This window comes from Lissotriton helveticus, chromosome 8 (genome assembly GCF_964261635.1).
Source record: "Lissotriton helveticus chromosome 8, aLisHel1.1, whole genome shotgun sequence".
NCBI lineage: Eukaryota > Metazoa > Chordata > Amphibia > Caudata > Salamandridae > Lissotriton > Lissotriton helveticus.
Window position 1 is genome coordinate 151540105 of NC_136069.1, and position 19632 is coordinate 151559736.

Sequence of the window (19632 nt, forward strand, 5' to 3'; positions counted from 1 at the left end):
AAGGGAGATTTATAATGTGTTCCAAACCAACTTCCAGAAAGCTATGGTACCTTCTTTAATTTTCCAGAAATATTTGGAACCTTCTTATAATTTCCAGAAAGATATGGAACCTTCTTTTAGTTTCCAGTCCAATATGGAAGAAATTCCTCTTGACAACTTCCTGTTTCCTATTACAGTTCTATATAAAGAGCTTTGGAACTGCTTCTCCTTGCATTTCAATACAGTCATTTGTCTTGTTCCAGAATTCCAAGGTTCTGAAGGAATCATGTTCTTCAGTACTGTGTCCTATTTGTATCGTGAACTACATTCTTTCCAACCACCATTAGATATTACCTTCTTCCAAGTTACATCTGCCTACTCATAGGATTTTATTTTTGCATTGCGACTTTTTCCCCCTTTAGGGATTCCTTCTCACAAGCGTAGTCCTCCATGTTCCATATTGTGTGGAACAAAGGTGGCTACAGGTGTGCATTACCCATAACGGATGTCATTTAGGGGTTGCAAAGGAGCCCAGCTGCGACCCCTGGCTTGTCCATTGCGACCCCTAGCCTCAGTGGTGGCAACATCAGTGCCAAGAACACAGGGGCAGCTCCCTGTTCCATATTATTTGCTCATTTTGCATTATACTAGTAGTGAATAATACTATATTATCCACTAATATTGTAATAAAAAATGGAGCAACCTAAGCTGGAACAGGACCTTTGGTATGAGCTCTGGTAAGTATAAATGGTTTTAAATATATGAAATATATGTTGCGTGCATACTTGTGGGTGAGAATGTGTTTATGTGAGAGAGAATGTGTATGTGTGAACATGAGTTTTTTATGGAAGCATGCGTGTGTGAGTGAAAGTGAGTGAGTATAAGTCAGTGACAAGTAGTGAGTGAGATTGTGTGAGACTAAGGCCTAGATTTAATATTCTGTGATGCAAGGCATCAAAGATGCTGTGCTTCCTGCGTCAAAGGGAAAGATAAAAAATGCACCATATCTAGTAAGATATCATGCACCGTTTCTCTTCCTGGTGCTCGTTTGCCAGCCACGTACCAACACTCACACCTACTGGCCATAGTGCAAGGTTGTGTGCGTTCTCTGAAGCATAGGTTTTGTACTGGAAGGGGTCCCTTCCTATCTGTAAACTTTGCTTTAAGGCTTTTCCCACTTTATATGTGTGGTGTACAATGAAGCATGCCTGCAAAGTGGGTAAACGAGGCGAAATGAAAACATTTCTCCTCATTATGCCTGCCGCGAGGATTGTGCCGCACATTCCTCTCTTCCAATGTTTATAGTAAGGGATTTGCGTCAAAACCCATTGGTGGTTGAATGGGAACGCCCTTGCTCCACTCTTGGAATGCCCACTTGATGCAAAATAATGCAAATCAGTGTTAAGCACAATTTTGTGTTACTTTTGAATACTATGCAATTCAAATCAGGATTTTCATTGAATAACAAATCCAACGTTTGTGCCACAAAAATTATGCAAACACTGTGCAGAGAATTAGAAAAGATGGACCTGGGTCAGTACGTCTGGAAAGTGTGAATGCAAGTAAGTGAGTCAGAATCAACAATAATGAGTAAAATAAGAGAGTGTGAGTGGAAAATTAAGGTCATGTGACATGCCATCCTAGGAATAAATCAGGGTCAGGGGGTCATATGATGCCACTTCCTGTGATATCATTAAGGTGATTGTTCGTGATGAGGGACTGGGCAAAGAGAACTGTTTTCTCCGTGTACGGGATGGTCCCTTTAACCATAGGCATCCGTTTTGGAACAGATTGTAAACTCTTCACAAAATATGTGTTTGTCAAGTTTTATTAATGCTTCTCCCATCAGAATGAGCTACTTTTGTGTTCATAAATCTACGTTTTCATCCATCTGTTAAAATGTGCAATGTATGGCTGGAAGACCTTACTTTTACACCTGTGATTTTGGTTCACAGCTACGTGAGTTCTACTGGCGTCACTGTGGGCGCCATTGAAGCACAGTTTCAAAGATATTTTGTGTCTATTGCGAAAGCATCACCAGCTGTCGGCCACATGATGTCGCTGCAGCATGCGGCATATATAAGGTACGGTTTTGTGTTCATTTGCGGAATATTAAAGCGATGGGCTCCTGTGGTATCTTGCAGTATCAAAAAGACAGCATTTATCACTACTAAAAAGCACTAAAACTATACATCTCTAAGTAGCTTTCTCGTTCCCCAGTAAGAGCAGACATCTCAGAAATAGGGGTCTCCTGAGCCTGGAGATACCAACTTTCAAGAACAAGTCTGTTCTAAAACAACCCTCCACTGGAAATGCACCTGAAGTCTAGAATATACTACCTGCACAGATCAAACATGGTTTGTCATCTTCATCAAGACCCAAAAATATCTTTGTCTGAGACATGAAAACTGTTGATTACTGTTAAATTACTCTGCCACTGCCTGCTGTTTCTCCTTTAAGATTAGTTTTTCTGTTGTACCTTGTTATCTAACATCATGTACATCCTAACATGTTTTAAGAGGTGCCTTGATGTCTCAAGGTATCTCAAAACCCAAGCAGACATCTTCAAACAGAGCAACCTTGTGGAATGCCTCGCGCTCTTTATTGTTAGTGGTGCAGCACTGGGTAGGGAGAATTGATTTTTTCTCTACACTGGACCCCTCTAACAATTCCTACTTTATTGTTTAGCGCACTGACTCCCAGTGCTTCATTTGTAAAAAAAAACATAAGTGCCAGGGCTCTCGTCTGGAGGCTACTGCCGCTTGCACCACACATTGGCCCTGCCGTGCTGCCAATGACAGTAACAACACAACTACTAACCATCCCACTCCTACAAGTGTGACAACTGAGACTATTTCAGTCCCTCACAGCTATAAGGATGTCTTGGGTGGCAGGTAATAGTCATTATTAATGCATATTAAATTCAGTATTAACTATTGTTGTGGTCATCTCTAAACTAGCCAGACAACACCACCTAGTGGCAGACTGTCACAGGTCCTGGTGTTGACAATTAAGTGCCAGAACAGAGCACCAGCTCAAATTAAGCACTGCTGCCTCCCCGGTTATGGTCCTATGCCATACATTAAAAACACCCAAAGAAATAAAATAGGTATAGAAATAGAAATACAACTTGATGCTTATTGGACCGTGCTGACCCTTTGAGGAGGAATTGTCACAGAGCAGAGGACCTCTGTCCGGAATTTATTATATAGAAAAAGCAATCTAGTTGCGCTTTCAGGGTCCTGTATTACCAAAAGCCCAACATCTCCACAATTCAATAGATGAGGCAGGAGTAAAACACCCAGGGGCATATTTATCTAAAATAACACAGCGCAGCAAATCACCTTGCTGAGCTGCCTTACATAAAAAAAGGGGAAGAATGTGCTGTAATTATTACAATACAGCCTATTCCATCCTCTTTCCAGCACTGGCGCACAATAGGCTGCCTAGCACCAACATAGGTGTTGCATTCAGGGGCACCTTCCTGCACAAAAACAATCCTCTGAGGCATTATACTCTTTCTATGCATCCTGCATTCTGCAGCACACATAGGCAGAGGAAGTAACAAGATGAATTAATGCTATTTCTCCTTGTTACGCCTCCCCGGGAAAAATGGAGCATTTTGGCCGATTCCCAGGTCTACCAGTAATGGTACATTTGGGAATGCATCAAAATTAAAGGGTGTTGCCTAATAATACCCAGCCAACGCCCATGGAACGCCGCCCTGCATTTTGCACTGTGTTCCGTTACTCTGGATTTATCAAGCCACTCAGGGCCACACAAAGTGGCCTTGCATGGCTTTACACATCACATTTTGGGGTTGCGTCCCACATGCACCACATTGTTTTCACTCACAAATCCATCTGCACACCCAAATTCACCTGAGGTGCGATCACCTTTCTGACAAAAATTAGTTTTGACATCTTGATATCCTTTTAGTTTTTCGGCTGAGATTGTCTGTTACATTAGTCCTTTAATAACAGTCAAAGGAGTTTTGGATTGATATTTATATTGCAAAGTTTCAATATGTCCCCTATCTACCCTAAACTGATTGTAAAAGGTGATCAGCACCCACCATACATTCAATCCATTATATAAGTTGCACAGTAAAACACAATTGTTATATATGGCATAGACTTCTTTTCAAATTTTCATCATGATTTCCTTTATTTATGTCTTCTTGTTTTTTTTGTAAAATTCCCTGTAAATGAGACTTTTTCAGGGCCACAACAATACAAACAATAATAAAAACACAATTTTCAAATAATTTTTCTGCACACTATGCCATCATGATAATCAAAATACATGAAAACTACTTAAAGGACATCATGTAATTTCACCTTATAGCCCATTTGTAGACATAGGGTAATATTATGTTCGCTGTGCATAAACATCAAAACACTTCCAAGAGGTTTCATTAAAGCCCGATTAACTTACTCACAATCCTAATAATTGGCATAAAAAATAAATAAAATAAAAAATAAAAAATATATATATATATAGATATTATTGACTAAATGATTTTTGTTGTTTGTCTAATATGTGAAACTAAATAAATATATATGTATATATGTATTGTCACTGAAAAAAAACACAGTTAAAAGTTAGTTATGGTTCAGGGAACACAAACCTGAAATAGCTCTGAAATGCTCCGATTATGAATTAACAAGGTGCGAGCAGTGTGTAGTATGGTTTATGTTGTGCATTGCATACCATATCGGGCGAGTGTCAGGGCATTTTTGGGTTTGTGGTCAGTGAGTTCCTAGGACGTTCTTTCTGCAGAACAGTATTCACCTTCCATGCACCCAGTCTGTGCTGTGCATGGCCTTTGGCTAAAGGCAGGCGCGGTGCGTCCATTGGGGCGTACGGGCGTAGCCCCCCCGCCCGCAGCTCCCCTGGCGTCTCAGAACTTAAGTAAACTGAATCAGTTTACTTAAGTTCAAAGACGCCGATGGAGAATTGACAATCATGTCAGTCAGCATGACGTCGGACTGCCCACCCCCTTCAGAGACTGAAGGGGGTGGGCGGTCTGGCGTCATGTTGACTGACATGATTGTCAGACAGTCCCCATGGGCAGGCAGCAGCACAACACAAGTGCGCATAAGTGGGGACGGAGGGTGAATTTTTAGCCCGTGCCCAGTCATGCGCACTTGTGTTTTCACTTTTTTGCGCATGCCCATTAGGAGCCCCTCGGTCTCCTAATTGTTGTGCGGCGGGCGAAGAGTAGCCGTGCCCTAAGCCAATCCCGGCGCTGCTGGCAGCACCAGGATTGCATGAGAGGGGCTGCCAGTCCACTCCAGTGCCGATGTGAAGGCGCCAAGGGGAGAAGAGGTGGCGCAGACCGGCTGTGAGGTAAGTTTCTGTTTACTATTTAATTCCAAGCAACCCCCCCCCCGTGAGCCGCGACTGCTTCTAGCTCTGAGAGACCCCTGTGTTCGGTTCCCACGACTCTGCCGGCTTCCTCCTTGGGCGCGGTTGCCAAAAACCCGCTGCACACTAGGTTGGTAGCATTCTGAGGATTCTTCCTGCCAGTGTGATTTCTGATGGCAGGAGGTGTGCTGAGCGGCGTGGGAACCTTTCGCTTTCCCAGGTCTACGTACAGTACCGGGCTACTTCAGAATGGTACTCGATGCCCGGTCTTATTGTAGAGTGGCTACAGGTTGCCTTGCATCTGCCTCTATTAGTGACAGATGATACTGATTTTAAAATTCGAAGGTAACCATTTTAAATGTAATTTTCTTTTTTTTTTGCTCTTGTGGAATCTTCTTCTGCCCCTTACATTTTGTTAGGGAGAAGGGATCTGCCCTACTCTACCGCTCCACATGTCTATTGTTTGAACTTTTTTAATGGTGCGAGTGGCGCCTCGGACTGGCCGAGCAGGTTCCTACGGGGTTTCCAACTGAGATGAATTATGCTGTGGCTGAGAGGGACAGAGCTGAATATCTGAAGCCTGCCCTTAGGTCTCTTGACACTATAGCTCTCTCCACGTCTACACTAAGGGTGGGCGTAGTTCGCGAAGTAGCGCTACGCGAAGCTACGCTAAGTGCACTTCGCACTACGCGAACTTCACGTAGCACTACGCGAGCTGCGTAGTAGCATGTTCGCACTGTGCAAGATGCGTTTTCAATGATTGCACAGTGCGGACAAGCATCCGGCACTGTGCAAGCATTGAAAACAGCATCTTGCACAGTGCGAGCTGTAGTTTTCTGCTGCTTGAGTAGATTATTACTCGAGCGGCAGCTTTCTCAAAACGAACAGGTAGTTTCTCATTGAGAGCGGTCGCGAGCATGCGCAACCACTCACGATGAGAAACCTGACCTCCTCGCGTTGAGAATCTCGCCGGGATGTCATTTTGCTTGCTCGCGGTCGCGAACATGACGTTCAGGACCGCAAACAAGCAAAAAATGACCACTGCACTACGCTACGCTGCACTACGCATGTTCGCACTGTGCTACGTGCTGCTCGCGTAGTGCGAAGTTGCAAAAACTTCACAAACTCCGCGAGCGTAGCGTAGTGCTTCGCCCAGGGTTAGTCTACACGAGTTCTGTCAGACTGGAGTGTCTACAGCCCCTCCCTGAGGCAAGCTCGAGTCCGAGGGCCGTCCAACCAGTATCAATGACGCGCTGGCTTCTGTCTCTAAGGTGTCAGGCACTCGGAGCTAACTGAATGTCGTTTTGTTTCTGAGCAGGGCACTAGAGGGCAACATTGCAACATTCTTTGCACACCTAGCAGCGGGAGAAACCCGTCCACGCGTAGTTTCCATTCACAGAACTAAATACTAGCATCACTTCTGTCTTCAGACGCTGTTTTCACAGTTCTCAAGTTCTCAAGGGACGGTTGTGAGCAATTCCTTCAGCGCAGATTGTCACTGCGTTTCAGAGCCTGTAGTTTTGCTTTTCAAGTATAAGTGCAGGACTGCATGTACCAGAATGCAACGGAATTTATCATTGGTCTAATTTCAGAAAAACTCACTAGACTGGAGAGATTTTGAGAACAATCCCTTTATCCTTGATAAGTAGTAAAAGGCGAAAGGTAATATGCTGCCACACTTTGCTCAAAACACAACTATTTGGGTGGACTCTGGGCAGAAGTGTTAGGCTAAAAAGAAATAAGTAGCTTCGGCTGATTTCGAAAATCCTAGAATTTGAAATGTAGCTTCATGTAGGACAAGAAAAGTGCGGCAGATTTTCCACCATTTGATATTTAAGGGTCTGGATGGGGATTAAGCGATTTTTCAGGGAAGTTCAAACTACGGAAGTTAGTAAATACCCACCATCCTGCCATATATTATATTTTCACTGCTTTTTATTTTCCTGTGGAAGCATATTACTTTTATCGCATCTCTAAAGAGTGCATCCGGTTGTTTAGCTGAAGTATGTATGTGTGTTATGTTATGTTAAGTCTGCTTATATAGCGCATGGCTACCCCGGCAATGGGGCGTCCCAGCGCTGCGGACATACCTAAGAACAATGCAACACAACAGATGAAGTTAAATGGAAGAGAACAGCCAAGTTTTAATCTGTTTACGGAACAGCAGGTGGTTAGAAGTGGCCCGAGCCCCAAAAGGGATCGAGTTCCACAACTTCGGCGCCAAATGCCTAAAAGAGCGACCACCAGCTCTGCACCTTCGTATCTTCGTCGTGCGTGCCAGGGATAAATCAGCCGATCGAAGGGTACGTGTGGGGACATAGAAGGAACAGAGTCCCTGCAAGGTTTGAGGGGCAGTGCTATACAAGATTTTATGGGTTAGACATAAGCTTTTGAACTGGATGCGTTGTTTAACCGGTAACCAGTGTAACCGATGAAGAATAGGAGAGGTATGGCATTTTTTTGGCAGAGCATATAAAATGCGAGCCGCGGCATTCTGGGCTCTCTGTAGCCTGTTTATCACCGTCAGATTAGATCCCAACATAAGGGCATTACAGTAGTCTAGATGGGATAAGACTAAAGCCTGGATTATAATCTGACGGATGCCGGGCTCAAAACATCCGAGAATAGATTTAAGAGAGCGTAGGCGACCATAGCAGGTGCCTGCCACTCTCTTGGCATGAATTTCCATAGAGAGTGAATTGTCCAACATCACACCCAGGTTTTTGACAACCTCTTTGGGGGCAGGAGGAAGTCCCAGAGTGGGGGGCCACCAGTGTTCATCCCATTTCTGCATGTCCTTACCTACAAGAAGTATCTCCTTCTTAGAGGAGTATAACTGGAGGTAGTTTTGTGACAACCAGTTCGATATAGCCAGGATATCTTCCTGGAACTTGATTTGGTCGGCCCCTGTGTTCTTAGAAAAGGTGAAAATGAGTTGTGTATCGTCCGCGTATGACAGTAATTTGATGTTGCGATCCCGGGCCAACATGGCCAGGGGGCGGACGTACACATTGAACAATGTGGGGCTGAGCGCAGAGCCCTGCGGAACTCCACAGTCCAGGGGGTGGATGCTGGATGAGTATGGCAGGGCGTGCACTTGGAAGGAGCGGTCAGATATAAACGACACGAACCATTCCAAGGCTCTCTCCCTGACTCCGATCTCCCACAGTCTGGCGAGCAGAATCCTGTGGGAGACCATGCCAAAGGCCGCACTCAAATCCAGCAGAACCAGGGCAGATGTCTCACCCTGGTCCTGCCCCTCCCTCAGGTGTTCCGTAACAGCTAGCAGAGCCGACTCCGTGCTATGTTTAGCACGAAATCCGTTCTGAGATTCATCCAGAACTCCATTCGACTCCAAATAGGTAGTCCAAATGGAATTTACATGGGCCTCCAATACCTTGGTAAGATAAGGGAGCAAGGAGATGGGTCTAAAGCTGTCTGGTCTGGTGGAATCTAGTGACTTTTTTTTAGAAGGGGAACAACTTTAGCATGTTTCCAGGATGAGGGAATGGTGGCCGACTGAAGTGAGTTATTAATTAACATCTGCCCTTCCCGCAAAATGGAGTCCTGGAATAGTTTAAACAATTCCGGCTTAACAGGATCTTCCGGGGAGCCTGACTTTACTCTTTTAATCAGGGAGTCCATCTCAGTTTGCTCAATAGGTGGTAAATATTGTAGAGAGAATGGCAAGTCGATGGGGCCCCTAGGGTTGGGATTTGTAATGGGTCCATCTGAGATTAGGGAATTATAGATCCCTTTGACTTTGTCTACAAAGAAACAGGCCAACTCTTCACATTGTACATCGGACACAATTAGATTACCAGGGCCCTTCGGTATCTTAGTCAAATCCTTTACTAGGGCAAAGATGGTTTTGGAACGATTAGTACTGGAGTTGATCAGATCTGTGTAATATTTGGCTTTTGACAGTTTTATAAGTTTATGGTAGGCTTTAGTAGCTACTCTGAAGTTAGTTTTGGTCATATGACCTCCTCCAAAGACGCTCCAGCTGCTTGCATTGTTTTTTCTTTATTGTAAGGGCCTCAGAGTACCACGGGTGAGTTTGGCCCTGCTTGGGCCTAGAGCATTTCATCGGAATGAAATGGTCAAGTGATTATTTTATCCACTCCCTGTAGGCTGTGTCGGCCTCATCCAGGTTGCTCGGCCAGATAGGGCAGGAGGTTTGGAGTCTAGCTTCGAACGCTGCATTATCAAGCTTGATCCAGGGACTCCTCCGCAGCAGAGGTGGAAGCTTTTCCCCGCATCTAGCTGGAATCTGAGAAAGATATTGTAAAAAGAGGGGAGGATGCACGCAGAGAGAAAGAAGAAGCTAGAGACAAACAGGAGTCAGAGAGAGAAAGAAACAGAGAGGGGTAAAAAGGGGGGATAATGAGGCTAAAAGTAGAGAAAATATGAGGCAACGAAAGAGCCCTGGAAAAAAACAGACTAAGAAAAAGGTTGGTGTGATTGGAAAGAGACGCCTGCAAAGAGAATACCAGAGATCAAGAGTTGATCAGGTAGCTTAGTGGATCGAGTTTCTCCTTGAAGAGATAAGTGTCCTATTTGAAGGTCACTGGCTTCAATCCTGTTGGGAAGAGTTGTGTATTTCATTCTGCCACAGTCGATAAAATGAGTGCCATGAAAATGTGAGAATGTCCTTTTCATTTGTGGTGCTTCCAAGGTTAAAGCCTTTGATGAGACTGTTGGCGAGTCAATAGCTGTGACTCCATAGTTAAGCTTACAGGTACCAACTCTGCATTTATGGTTTGTTGAAGGTCAGTAAAAAATGGTCAGGCGATTTAGTCGATGTTTCTTAAGTAATTTTGCCCGGCGTTAAACGCCTCTAATACCTTATGAAGATTATCAAATAAAGAGGCAGGCGCTGGAGACAGGAAGACAGGAAGACAGGAAACACGTTTTATTCCGACGGAGCAGAACACATCAGATCGGACAACAAGGCATCGTCTCGAGGTGCTCTCTGAAAGCCTCTCTGAGGCCTGATCTTTTATACACTGGTTTATGAATGAGACCGTTCTTTATTACAATAAAGACATTGTGAAGTAGTGAAAGATGACATCCCCGGTACCCCCCCCTCCCCCCCCCAGTTCCGGCTCTTTCCAACACGTGGCTACAGTAGAGGTCCTCACCCCCCATACAATAGGAGGAGGCTTATCATGCAGCTGAGTGTTCCGCCGATTCCTTTGGAATGTGTGCGCCTGATCGAATCTCAAGGGGTGGGGAAACCATGATCAATAGTAGCTCCTTTGAAAAGGGTCGAGTGCATACAGTAGTGGGCAATAAACTGTATCCTCAGGCCAAGGGATGACCAGCGGTTCGTACAGACAATCGGGCTCAGAGGAAGGGGTCATCAAAGGAGAGGTATTCATGAAAGAAAGGGTCAGTGTATTTATCGAAAGAGGGGCATTCATGGAAGGAAAGGAGGTGTTGGTCAGGCGCGGGGTGTGATTCTCAGAGACAGAGTCATGTGGAAGGAGAGGTCATGACTTGTACATGTGAGAGCGGAGGCAGCCAGGGTGCATGGGGGAGGCTTGCAGGGTCAGGGAAGTGTGCTGGTGACCGATCGTGAACAGGGAGACCATGGTACCTAAAATGGTTGTCGTGTATGCTCATACGTGAGTCTGAGGAATGGACAAGATGGCGCAGATGATGTTCAGCTCATAAACTAAAATTCCACAGTCCTCCCTTTTAACATGTCTCGCCAGTTTGTCAATTCGGATCTATCCCCATAAGACCACGTATCTCTATCTCATAGAGGGGACTCATGTGCTCAGGTCTGAAGTCCAAAGTCTTAGGGCACATACAGTTAGAAATGAGTGAACACAAAGGTGGCAGACATTGAATACCTAAGCAACACCCACACAATATCATGATTGGTATCAATATAAACGTAAACAATCTCCATCCCCAGTCCTCCAAAGTGTCCCAAAACCAGTCTCCAAGCGACCAGCCTTCTTGCTCTTGGTGAACCTCTGAGGATAGTCTGTGGAGGTGTTCAATTGCTTTGTAGACTGAAGGCGAGTTATCTGGCACGTAGGTGCAACAGCTGGAGCCGATGATGCGGCATGCTCCTCCACGGTCGGCCAGAATCACATCTAGGACAAGGCGGTTTTGGAGAGCCACCAGGCGGACTGCCTGAAGCTCAGCCGTGTTGTTAGCGAGGATGCCAGCCGTGATGTTGATGGTTGTTTCTACTGCCTGAGTTAGGTGTCGGATAGCGCGGCTGTTTGCCATTGGTCCCCACAGAGGAACAAGTCCCTTTGCTGCATCCAGGAACTGTGCTCCGGTGGAGTCGGCTTGTTCAATGTCTCCGGCGTGCTTTTGCCGGTGATGGTAGGCTGAGGCCACATACGTGGGAGGAAGAATGAAGGCGATGTAGCAAGTACCCCTCCAACCTTTTGGGAGCCAGGTGTAAGCTTTGGTGCCACAAACAAAGTACATATTCGGAGAAGCAACAAAGGAAGGAGGATCAACTGAGACCAATGTTCTGGTGATGCGGCAGGAACTGTGACCCACCAGCTGCGTTCCTTGGCCTTCGAGGCATACGAGTCCTGTAACATTGATGACAGACAGGGCCACGGTCAGGGTGGCAGTCGTTTGCTTCCGCAGGTGGGAGAAGGTGGGTCTGGCTGGATTGTGGAGCACTTGCATTTCGACTCTTTCTTTGGCAGGGATGTTCGTAAGGAAGGCGGAACCTGAGGCCACAGGACAAATGGGGGCAGACGTTCTTCCTGTTTTGTTCAGCCAGAACCCATAGTAGAAGTGTGACACTGTCTGACCAGAAGCGGCGTTGTCCTTGTGGCTCTCCTGCAAGAGGATCAACCAGGCGAGGCAGGAGCCATGAACTGAGAAGGGAGAAGGGATGAAAGGTATGGAGTGTTCAGTGGCATGCGGGAGCAACCCGCAGATTCAGCAGTTCGTGGCATTTGTAGCAAGGTTGTGCTGGTGCAGCAGTTGCACGAAGGAATTGTTCCAGAACTCCCTACGCCTCTCTCGGAGCTGAGGCGAAAGGGAAATCAAGTGATGCTCTTTCATGGTGGTTGGCTGTACAGTGGCTAGCAATATCTGATGAGCGGGTGTGCTGTCCTCCAAGATCCAGAAGGAAGTCATGAGGAGGAGGCAAAAGAGGAAAAGGATGAAGTAGGCGATTGTCTTTGATTTGTGCAAATTGTCAGTCTTTGGGTTCCTGTAGTGGGTATTTCCGGTTGCGTCCATCATCTTCTTGTCTGGCTCTTCCATCATCTTCTTGTCTGGTGCTTCCATCATCTTCATCTTCAAGGTGCTCGGTAGTGGGCAGAACCACAGACTTCGTTTAGCTTCTCTCCGGGTGACCCTTGGTTGTTTTAGGCCACCGTTCTGAGATTTTAACTTAGTCCGTGGTCTACTTAGCTGAAGCTCCCCCCTTTCGACGCAGGAAATACCCTTCCCGGGATGGCACAGTGGGATCAGAGAATTTTGCAAGTTCAAGTGCCTCTGTATCAGGATAGCAGTTCAGTGATGGTCGGTCTTTGTTCAGGAGCTCTTCTTGGGTGTCGACGTTTTCTGTCGTGGCCAGGGTCGAGGAGACCTTCTTGCAGTGATGGCCGTGCAGCCAGTGCCTCTTTCCCTCCACTCGAAGAGCCGTCCGAGTGGTGATCAGTACTTGCCAGGGGCCCGTCCACCGGGGTTCCAGACTCTTAGCTCGTTGAAAGTTCCGGACTAGAACATAATCTCCCGGTTGGATATCGTGACCGGGGCCCCTGGAAGCATCGGGGATGGCCTGCTGCACCTGTTGATGAATGACAGACAACGTTTTAGTTAATTTGCACAAATAATCTGACAGCAGGACGTCGGGGACGTCGTGAATGGAGGTTGGTTTGGGGGCAGTCCAGAGGTTCATCGGTCGCCCGAACACAACCTCGTAGGGGGTCAAGTGTGCTTAGTGGAAGTGGAGCGCATCGATAGCACTGCCAGTGGGAGGGCATCTGGCCACTTAAGTCCTGTGGTGGCCACTATTTTTGACAGTTTCAGTTTCAGTGTAGCATTGTGTCGCTCAACCAGGCCAGCGGATTGGGGGTGGAAGACCGCATGGAACCTTTGTTTTACTCCCAGTCCCTTCAGGATTAGTTGGATAACTTCAGCTATGAAGTGGGGGCCATTGTCGCTCCATAAAATTCGGCAAAGGCCGTAGCGAGGGAAAAACTCTTTCAGTAGTACTTTGGCAGTAGTCATGGCAGTGTTATCACGGGTTGGATAGGCTTCCACCCATTTGCTGAAGGCACATACAATGACTAGTACATACTTCAAGCCTTGGCATCTTTCCAGCTGGATGTAATCCATCTGAAGGACTTCAAAGGGGTGGTCGGGGGTCCCAAACCCTCCCCGGGGTACCACAGTTCCTTTCCCGGGGTTGTGTTGTAGGCAGATAAGGCACTGCTGGACCAGGCGTTTGGCTGAGTCGGGGATTTTGTTGTTGTGCCAGACTTTGGAAATGAGTTCAATCATGGGGGCAGAACCTATGTGTGCAGGGGAGTGTGCCATAGTCAGTATGGGATCAAGTATGAGTCAGGCAGCAACCATTTGTTTGTGTCCTTTGTCCACCAGCAGCCTTCGTCGTCCTTTAAACCCATCCGTGCCCACTCAGTCAGTTCGTGAGGTGTGCTGGCTGACTGGATGTCCCTAATCGTTTCCCTAGCGTCAGTCCATTTTTCTGCTTGCGACCTGGTCACATACATGCGTGTCGTCGTCCCTTGCTCATTGCACCATCAGGATTCAAGCAAGCCGGGCCGACGACGCCTGAAATGGCAGAAACCGGTCCCCGGAAGCTTGTTTCCTTCCCAGTACAAGAATTGGCTTGGTAGTTTGGTTTGCCCTGTTCCCATCATGCACTGGGACAGGAACAGACTAATTTGCATATAGCCAAGTTCTGAGCTGGGATGGTGCAGTGAGCTAAAAAACGGTGATGGATCAAGCCCTGATCTTTGGACTGGGTAAGAGTGGTCTGCTTAATTCAGGCACTCTGTTCATCACCACCCCCTTTTCTGAAAACATTTTGTCCACCATAAGCGTGGAAGGGTATACTCAGATGTGAGTCCCTTGCTCATTGCACCATCAGGATTCAAGCAAGCCGGGCCGACGCCGCCTGAAATGGCAGAAACCGGTCCCCGGAAGCTTGTTTCCTTCCCAGTACAAGAATTGGCTTGGTAGTTTGGTTTGCCCTGTTCCCATCATGCACTGGGACAGGAACAGACTAATTTGCATATAGCCAAGTTCTGAGCTGGGATGGTGCAGTGAGCTAAAAAACGGTGATGGATCAAGCCCTGATCTTTGGACTGGGTAAGAGTGGTCTGCTTAATTCAGGCACTCTGTTCATCACCACCCCCTTTTCTGAAAACATTTTGTCCACCATAAGCGTGGAAGGGTATACTCAGATGTGAGTCCCTTGCTCATTGCACCATCAGGATTCAAGCAAGCCGGGCCGACGACGCCTGAAATGGCAGAAACTGGTCCCCGGAAGCTTGTTTCCTTCCCAGTACAAGAATTGGCTTGGTAGTTTGGTTTGCCCTGTTCCCATCATGCACTGGGACAGGAACAGACTAATTTGCATATAGCCACGTTCTGAGCTGGGACGGTGCAGTGAGCTAAAAAACGGTGATGGATCAAGCCCTGATCTTTGGACTGGGTAAGAGTGGTCTGCTTAATTCAGGCACTCTGTTCATCACCACCCCCTTTTCTGAAAACATTTTGTCCACCATAAGCGTGGAAGGGTATACTCAGATGTGAGTCCCTTGCTCATTGCACCATCAGGATTCAAGCAAGCCGGGCCGACGACGCCTGAAATGGCAGAAACTGGTCCCCGGAAGCTTGTTTCCTTCCCAGTACAAGAATTGGCTTGGTAGTTTGGTTTGCCCTGTTCCCATCATGCACTGGGACAGGAACAGACTAATTTGCATATAGCCACGTTCTGAGCTGGGACGGTGCAGTGAGCTAAAAAACGGTGATGGATCAAGCCCTGATCTTTGGACTGGGTAAGAGTGGTCTGCTTAATTCAGGCACTCTGTTCATCACCACCCCCTTTTCTGAAAACATTTTGTCCACCATAAGCGTGGAAGGGTATACTCAGATGTGAGTCCCTTGCTCATTGCACCATCAGGATTCAAGCAAGCCGGGCCGACGACGCCTGAAATGGCAGAAACCGGTCCCCGGAAGCTTGTTTCCTTCCCAGTACAAGAATTGGCTTGGTAGTTTGGTTTGCCCTGTTCCCATCATGCACTGGGACAGGAACAGACTAATTTGCATATAGCCAAGTTCTGAGCTGGGATGGTGCAGTGAGCTAAAAAACGGTGATGGATCAAGCCCTGATCTTTGGACTGGGTAAGAGTGATCTGCTTAATTCAGGCACTCTGTTCATCACCACCCCCTTTTCTGAAAACATTTTGTCCACCATAAGCGTGGAAGGGTATACTCAGATGTGAGTCCCTTGCTCATTGCACCATCAGGATTCAAGCAAGCCGGGCCGACGCGCCTGAAATGGCAGAAACCGGTCCCCGGAAGCTTGTTTCCTTCCCAGTACAAGAATTGGCTTGGTAGTTTGGTTTGCCCTGTTCCCATCATGCACTGGGACAGGAACAGACTAATTTGCATATAGCCAAGTTCTGAGCTGGGATGGTGCAGTGAGCTAAAAAACGGTGATGGATCAAGCCCTGATCTTTGGACTGGGTAAGAGTGGTCTGCTTAATTCAGGCACTCTGTTCATCACCACCCCCTTTTCTGAAAACATTTTGTCCACCATAAGCGTGGAAGGGTATACTCAGATGTGAGTCCCTTGCTCATTGCACCATCAGGATTCAAGCAAGCCGGGCCGACGACGCCTGAAATGGCAGAAACCGGTCCCCGGAAGCTTGTTTCCTTCCGAGTACAAGAATTGGCTTGGTAGTTTGGTTTGCCCTGTTCCCATCAAGCACTGGGACAGGAACAGACTAATTTGCATATAGCCAAGTTCTGAGCTGGGATGGTGCAGTGAGCTAAAAAACGGTGATGGATCAAGCCCTGATCTTTGGACTGGGTAAGAGTGGTCTGCTTAATTCAGGCACTCTGTTCATCACCACCCCCTTTTCTGAAAACATTTTGTCCACCATAAGCGTGGAAGGGTATACTCAGATGTGAGTCCCTTGCTCATTGCACCATCAGGATTCAAGCAAGCCGGGCCGACGACGCCTGAAATGGCAGAAACCGGTCCCCGGAAGCTTGTTTCCTTCCCAGTACAAGAATTGGCTTGGTAGTTTGGTTTGCCCTGTTCCCATCATGCACTGGGACAGGAACAGACTAATTTGCATATAGCCAAGTTCTGAGCTGGGATGGTGCAGTGAGCTAAAAAACGGTGATGGATCAAGCCCTGATCTTTGGACTGGGTAAGAGTGGTCTGCTTAATTCAGGCACTCTGTTCATCACCACCCCCTTTTCTGAAAACATTTTGTCCACCATAAGCGTGGAAGGGTATACTCAGATGTGAGTCCCTTGCTCATTGCACCATCAGGATTCAAGCAAGCCGGGCCGACGACGCCTGAAATGGCAGAAACCGGTCCCCGGAAGCTTGTTTCCTTCCCAGTACAAGAATTGGCTTGGTAGTTTGGTTTGCCCTGTTCCCATCATGCACTGGGACAGGAACAGACTAATTTGCATATAGCCAAGTTCTGAGCTGGGATGATGCAGTGAGCTAAAAAACGGTGATGGATCAAGCCCTGATCTTTGGACTGGGTAAGAGTGGTCTGCTTAATTCAGGCACACTGTTCATCACCACCCCCTTTTCTGAAAACATTTTGTCCACCATAAGCGTGGAAGGGTATACTCAGATGTGAGTCCCTTGCTCATTGCACCATCAGGATTCAAGCAAGCCGGGCCGACGCCGCCTGAAATGGCAGAAACCGGTCCCCGGAAGCTTGTTTCCTTCCCAGTACAAGAATTGGCTTGGTAGTTTGGTTTGCCCTGTTCCCATCATGCACTGGGACAGGAACAGACTAATTTGCATATAGCCAAGTTCTGAGCTGGGATGGTGCAGTGAGCTAAAAAACGGTGATGGATCAAGCCCTGATCTTTGGACTGGGTAAGAGTGGTCTGCTTAATTCAGGCACTCTGTTCATCACCACCCCCTTTTCTGAAAACATTTTGTCCACCATAAGCGTGGAAGGGTATACTCAGATGTGAGTCCCTTGCTCATTGCACCATCAGGATTCAAGCAAGCCGGGCCGACGACGCCTGAAATGGCAGAAACCGGTCCCCGGAAGCTTGTTTCCTTCCCAGTACAAGAATTGGCTTGGTAGTTTGGTTTGCCCTGTTCCCATCATGCACTGGGACAGGAACAGACTAATTTGCATATAGCCAAGTTCTGAGCTGGGATGGTGCAGTGAGCTAAAAAACGGTGATGGATCAAGCCCTGATCTTTGGACTGGGTAAGAGTGGTCTGCTTAATTCAGGCACTCTGTTCATCACCACCCCCTTTTCTGAAAACATTTTGTCCACCATAAGCGTGGAAGGGTATACTCAGATGTGAGTCCCTTGCTCATTGCACCATCAGGATTCAAGCAAGCCGGGCCGACGACGCCTGAAATGGCAGAAACCGGTCCCCGGAAGCTTGTTTCCTTCCCAGTACAAGAATTGGCTTGGTAGTTTGGTTTGCCCTGTTCCCATCATGCACTGGGACAGGAACAGACTAATTTGCATATAGCCAAGTTCTGAGCTGGGATGGTGCAGTGAGCTAAAAAACGGTGATGGATCAAGCCCTGATCTTTGGACTGGGTAAGAGTGGTCTGCTTAATTCAGGCACTCTGTTCATCACCACCCCCTTTTCTGAAAACATTTTGTCCACCATAAGCGTGGAAGGGTATACTCAGATGTGAGTCCCTTGCTCATTGCACCATCAGGATTCAAGCAAGCCGGGCCGACGACGCCTGAAATGGCAGAAACCGGTCCCCGGAAGCTTGTTTCCTTCCCAATACAAGAATTGGCTTGGTAGTTTGGTTTGCCCTGTTCCCAGCATGCACTGGGACAGGAACAGACTAATTTGCATATAGCCAAGTTCTGAGCTGGGATGGTGCAGTGAGCTAAAAAACGGTGATGGATCAAGCCCTGATCTTTGGACTGGGTAAGAGTGGTCTGCTTAATTCAGGCACTCTGTTCATCACCACCCCCTTTTCTGAAAACATTTTGTCCACCATAAGCGTGGAAGGGTATACTCAGATGTGAGTCCCTTGCTTATTGCACCATCAGGATTCAAGCAAGCCGGGCCGACGACGCCTGAAATGGAAGAAAACGGTCCCCGGAAGCTTGTTTCCTTCCCAGTACAAGAATTGGCTTGGTAGTTTGGTTTGCCCTGTTCCCATCATGCACTGGGACAGGAACAGACTAATTTGCATATAGCCAAGTTCTGAGCTGGGATGGTGCAGTGAGCTAAAAAACGGTGATGGATCAAGCCCTGATCTTTGGACTGGGTAAGAGTGGTCTGCTTAATTCAGGCACTCTGTTCATCACCACCCCCTTTTCTGAAAACATTTTGTCCACCATAAGCGTGGAAGGGTATACTCAGATGTGAGTCCCTTGCTCATTGCACCATCAGGATTCAAGCAAGCCGGGCCGACGACGCCTGAAATGGCAGAAACCGGTCCCCGGAAGCTTGTTTCCTTCCCAGTACAAGAATTGGCTTGGTAGTTTGGTTTGCCCTGTTCCCATCATGCACTGGGACAGGAACAGACTAATTTGCATATAGCCAAGTTCTGAGCTGGGATGGTGCAGTGAGCTAAAAAACGGTGATGGATCAAGCCCTGATCTTTGGACTGGGTAAGAGTGGTCTGCTTAATTCAGGCACTCTGTTCATCACCACCCCCTTTTCTGAAAACATTTTGTCCACCATAAGCGTGGAAGGGTATACTCAGATGTGAGTCCCTTGCTCATTGCACCATCAGGATTCAAGCAAGCCGGGCCGACGACGCCTGAAATGGCAGAAACCGGTCCCCGGAAGCTTGTTTCCTTCCCAGTACAAGAATTGGCTTGGTAGTTTGGTTTGCCCTGTTCCCATCATGCACTGGGACACGAACAGACTAATTTGCATATAGCCAAGTTCTGAGCTGGGATGGTGCAGTGAGCTAAAAAACGGTGATGGATCAAGCCCTGATCTTTGGACTGGGTAAGAGTGGTCTGCTTAATTCAGGCACTCTGTTCATCACCACCCCCTTTTCTGAAAACATTTTGTCCACCATAAGCGTGGAAGGGTATACTCAGATGTGAGTCCCTTGC

The 19632-nt window shown here is 47.2% G+C and overlaps 1 protein-coding gene across 1 annotated transcript in view; it reads left to right on the plus strand.

The window, feature by feature from the left end:
- TMPRSS3 (transmembrane serine protease 3) overlaps positions 1-19632 on the plus strand; it is a 232240-nt gene that overhangs the window by 103470 nt on the left and 109138 nt on the right. Inside the window, exons 6-7 of the mRNA XM_078658856.1 lie at positions 1935-1997; positions 2668-2692. Coding sequence (XP_078514982.1) covers positions 1935-1997; positions 2668-2692 — 88 coding nt within the window. The remainder of the gene's footprint in view (positions 1-1934; positions 1998-2667; positions 2693-19632) is intronic.